This window comes from Aureococcus anophagefferens (genome assembly GCF_000186865.1).
Source record: "Aureococcus anophagefferens unplaced genomic scaffold AURANscaffold_19, whole genome shotgun sequence".
NCBI lineage: Eukaryota > Pelagophyceae > Pelagomonadales > Pelagomonadaceae > Aureococcus > Aureococcus anophagefferens.
The window spans coordinates 739,790-744,450 of NW_008705579.1; the positions used below are offsets into that span (position 1 = coordinate 739,790).

The window sequence follows — 4,661 nt, forward strand, 5'->3', positions numbered from 1 at the left end:
CGGCGCGAAGAACGGCGATTGCGACGCCTGCGGGGCTGGCGGCAAGTGCTGTCGCATCGGCTATGCAGGAGGCGGCTGCGACGGGAGCTCCATGGGCATCGACGGGTATCACACGTGCGTGACCGATCAGACGACGACGACGACGCCCGCGCCGACGCCCAAGCCCAGCGCCAAGCCCAGCGCCAAGCCCAGCGCCAAGCCCAGCGCCAAGCCCAGCGCCAAGCCTACGAACAAGCCCTCCATGGGTAGCATTTGCTTGGATGAGTGTTCCCAGGACCGCGTCCTACCGTGGTCGAAGCTTTGCACAATGGGTGTCTGCTCCGGGTGCGCCCAGTGCGACCCGTCCAAGAAGGTTGCCGCAGCCGAGCGCGCCAAGTGCCTGGCAAGTGAAGCGGCAGACTGGGAGTGCGGGTCCGACGGTTGCCGTGCAAAAAATTCCGATTGCTGCGACAGGTTTTATGAAAACTGCGACAAGTGCTGCGACAAGTGCTGCGCGGACATCACGGGTGTGTGCGTCACCGCATGGAAAGATATGCACACTCTCAGCCACGACGACGACTGCGTGCTCCTCAAACGCTGGAACTCCAGATACGACAACCTCCGTATCGACGCAACCTCCCCGCGTCTGAAACGTCCCTGGCTCTTCTTCGCCTCAGCGCGCGCGTAGGGCTACGGCGGCGACGACGCGATCGTCGTCCAGGGCGACAAGAACCGCATCGAAGTCAGCGTCTCCCGCGTCCGTCCGGGATCCCCATCCGTCGTCGCCTCGTCCGCGCGCGCGCGGCCAAACGCTCGCGTCGACGCTTTGCGCGCGCGTAGGGCGGCTACGGCAATGACGCGATCGTCGTAGAGGGCTTCGACAACACCCTCGAAGTCAGCGTCTCCCGCGTCCGTCCAGGATCCCCGTCCGTCGTCGCCTCGTCCGCGCGCGCGCAGCCCGACGCTCGCGTCGACCCTTCACGCGCGCGTAGGGAAACGAGGGCGACGACACGCTCTACGTCTCGGGGAACTTCAACTACCTCTACGTCAGCGTCTCCCGCGTCCATCCGGGATCCCTGTCCGTCCTCGCCTCGTCCGCGCACGGCCCGACGCTCGCGTTGACGCGTCGCTCGCACGCAGGGAGAGAATTATGTTCATCCATATTGGCGGGATAATACGGGCGGCGACGACACGCTCACCGTCGTCGAGGGCGACTTCAACACCCTCTACGTCAGCGTCTCCCGCGTCCATCCGTTATCCCCATCCGTCGTCGCCTCGTCCGCGCGCGCGCTGCCCGACGCTCGCGTCGACGCGTTGCTCGCGCGCAGGGCGGCGGGGGCGACGACAAGCTCACCGTCGAGTCCGGCAACAAGAACTTCCTCTACGTCAGCGTCTCCCGCGTCCATCCGGGATCCCCGTCCGTCGTCGCCTCGTCCGCGCGCGCGGCCCGACGCTCGCGTCGACGCTTCGCGCACGCGTAGGGCGACCACGGCGACGACACGCTCAAGGTCGTCAAGGGCGGCGGCAACGCCCTCTCCGTCAGCGTCTCCCGCGTCCATCATCCGGAACTATCGCCGCGTTTCTCGACATGTTCTTCGTAGGGCGGCCCCGGCACGGACACCTTCTCCCGGCCGGGCGGGAACACGAAAGACTCCGGGAAGGACGACAAAGGCAACGAGGTCCGCCACTCCTCCACGCCGCTCATCGTCGGCCTCTGCGTCGGCGCGGCCGTCCTCGTCCTCGTCCTCGCCGTCGTCGTCCGCAAGCTCCGCGGCCGCGCCGCGGAGGAGACGTCGACGCCGCAGCTCGACGCGGAGGTCCAGGTCGAGGCCTGAGGTAGCGCGAACCAAGAAGGCGCGATCGAGCCCTGGGAGCGCGCCCGACGACGAGTTCGTCGAAAGCCAGGACGCAAGAAGACGGCCCCGAGATCCCCCGCGCGCCCCGCGGGGGATCCAGACGGTCCGCCGCCGCCGCCGCCGCCCCTCCCCCCAGGGCGGCCGCCGCCGCGGTGGACGTAAGGGCATTCGTGTGACGTTGGCACGCCCGTCGACCGCGTCCCCGAGCGCGCCGTCGCCCCCGGCCGCGGCGGGAGGCGCGGGAGCTTCTTTAGAAGCGGGGTCGACGTCGTCTTAGGCCTGGCGCTTCGCGCCGCTCTCCGGGAGCGCGCCGGCCTTGCGCTTGGCCTTGCGGTTCCCCGGCGGCGCGACGGCCGCGTCCTCGGACGGCCAGTCGATGTCGTCGACCTCGCCGCCGTCGACGTAGCGCACGGAGAGCGCGAGGCCGTCGCCGCGGGGCTCGGAGCTCTCGACGACGGCGTCGTACCAGACCGCGGCGCCGTCGTCGAGCCACTTGACGACGACGCTCGCGCCGACGGGGTCCTCGGGCAGGTCGTCGAAGTCCGGGTCGTCGTGGCGGAGCGCCTCGCGGCAGTGCCGCGCGCCGAGGGACCCGCCGAGCAGGCACCGCGCGCAGGGCCGCCGCCGCCGCGGCGCGGCGTCGCGGCCCGGCGCCCGGGGCAGCAGGAGGAGCACGTGGGCCCGGAAGGCGGGCTCCCCGTCGCCGTCTTGGCTTTCGAGGAACGCGGCCGGACCGAGCCGGATCTCGTTCGCGGCCCGGAGCTCGTCGCCCGCGCCGCCGCAGAGCGCCGCGGCGACGGACGCGAGCGTGTCGCCGGCGCGCGTGTCGTACCACCAGTGGCCCTCGTCGTCCTCCTCGACCTCCCCACCGCACAGGCCCGTGCGGTCGTCGACGAGCCACGTCGGCGGCGTCGCGCGGTCGCGCCAGCGCACGTGGTCGCCGCCGCCGACGGCGCGCAGGAGCTCGGCGACCGTGACCGCGCGCTCCCTCGCGGGCTCGCCGCCGCCCTCGGCGTCCCTCAACACCGCGAGCGCGACGTCGTGGCGGGGCCCCTCGTCGCGGCAGACGTAGACGCGGTCCACGCGGGCCCGCGCGACGCGGCCCGCGGCGACGACCTCCATGACGCGGCCGGCGACGCGCTCCTCGTCCGCGAGCTCGCGGAAGCCGTCGACGAACGCGAGCGCCGCGTCCGGGTAGGCCGCGGTGACCACGCCGCCGCCGGCGACGTCGACGAGGTCGAGCGTCGCGTCGCCGCGGGCCGCCACCGTCGCGGGCCGCCACTCGACGGCGCCGTCCGGCGCGACGACGCGGCGCTTCACGCGGCTCCCCAGAAGCTCCGCGGGCGGCGCGTCGAAGGGCCGCGCGCCGTGGCCGCCTGGGCAGCAAAAGGGTGATTCAACGTCGCTTCAAGAGTGTTCCGCGCGCGCGCGTTCCAGAAAAAGCATCCATGCTTCGAGACCGTTCCGAGAGATGATCGCTCGTCCAAAAATCAGCCGAAACGAGTGGAAAACGGCCGAGATATGAGCCTTTGAAGTTGGGAATTTCGCACCCTTTTGCTGCCCTGGTGGCCGCGGTCCGCGCGGCAGGGGAAGGCCCGCAGCTCCCCGAGGCACCGGCAGGCCGCGCAGGGCCCGTCGAGGCGCGGCGGCGCGAGGAGCCAGCCGTCGCGGGGCCCCACGGCGCCGCCGAGGCCGTTCAACGCCGCGAAGCGTTTCGGGTCCGCGTCGAGCGCGCGCGCGCCGTCGTCCGCGTCGACGTCGCCGGCGCCCAACGACCGCAGGAGCTGCGCGGCGCAGGCCCAGCGGCGGCCCGACGCCTCCCGGAAGACCTCCAGCGCGTCCCCCGCCGGCGGCGGCCAGTCCGGCGGCGCGACGCCCAGCGCGCGCGGCGGCCCGCCCGCGTGCGCCGCGCGGGGCCAGGGCGCCGCCGGGGGCAGGAGCAGGACCTCGCCGTCGCCCAACACCGGGCCCGGGAGCCCCGCGTCGCTCCACTCGAGCTGCGCGAGCCAGAGCAGGTCCGCGAGCGCGGAGCCCGTGTCCTCGAGCACGCCGCGCCACTCCGCGCCCGGCGCGCCGAGCCGCGGCGTTTCCGCCGCGGCCGGGGCGCGCGCGCGCCCGCGAGCTTCGCGGCGACCGTCGCGAGCGTCTCGCCCGCGCGCGCGACGTACGCGCAGCGGCCCCCCGGGAGCGCGAGCAGGTCGCCGGGCGCCGCGGGCTCCGGCGCCGCGCGCGCGGCGCGCCGGCCCGGCGCGCCGGGCAACAGCACGGCGTAGCCCGCGGGGAGGCCGCCGCCGCGGCCCTCGCCGGGCGCGGCCTCGGACGCCTCGGAGTTGGCCGCGGACACCGCGCGCTCCCGGAGGTCGTCGGGCGGCGGCGCCGCCGGCGCGCCGCCGCCGTCGCCGGGGTCGTCGTCGTCGTCCTCGGCGACGAATTTCGCCTCGAAGTCCGCGCCGGACGTCGCGGGCGACACGCGCTTGTTGACCAGGGCACTGAGCACGTAGGACGTGAGGCCCGGCGTCGCGCGGAGCGCGTCTTTGCAGCTCGCGAAGCGCTGCCAGTCCGACCCGGGCCGGCCGCCGGCGGGCGCGCGGCGCACGAGCACGGGCTTGCGCCCGTAGCGGTCCCGCTTCTTCCGCGGCGCGGCGCCGGGGCCGTCGCCGCCCGCGCGCGGCGCCTCGCGCGCGCCCGCGGCGCGCGCGACGGCGTCGGCGACGGCGCGCCGGCCCGGCGCCGCCGCGCAGCCGCGGCCCGCGGCGTCGGCCCAGGCGCCGGGCGTCGGGGCGACCAGATGCGCGTCGACGGCGGCGAGCTGGAGCTCGTCGGCGC

At 74.3% G+C, this 4,661-nt stretch overlaps 1 protein-coding gene across 1 annotated transcript in view; it reads right to left on the bottom strand.

The window, feature by feature from the left end:
- Positions 1-2,108: 2,108 nt before the first annotated feature.
- Positions 2,109-4,661, bottom strand: part of AURANDRAFT_66127 (hypothetical protein) — a gene marked incomplete at both ends in the record, with an annotated part of 4,112 nt that continues 1,559 nt past the window's right edge. The window contains 3 exons of the mRNA XM_009041189.1: positions 2,109-3,211; positions 3,337-3,874; positions 3,970-4,644. Coding sequence (XP_009039437.1) covers positions 2,109-3,211; positions 3,337-3,874; positions 3,970-4,644 — 2,316 coding nt within the window. The remainder of the gene's footprint in view (positions 3,212-3,336; positions 3,875-3,969; positions 4,645-4,661) is intronic.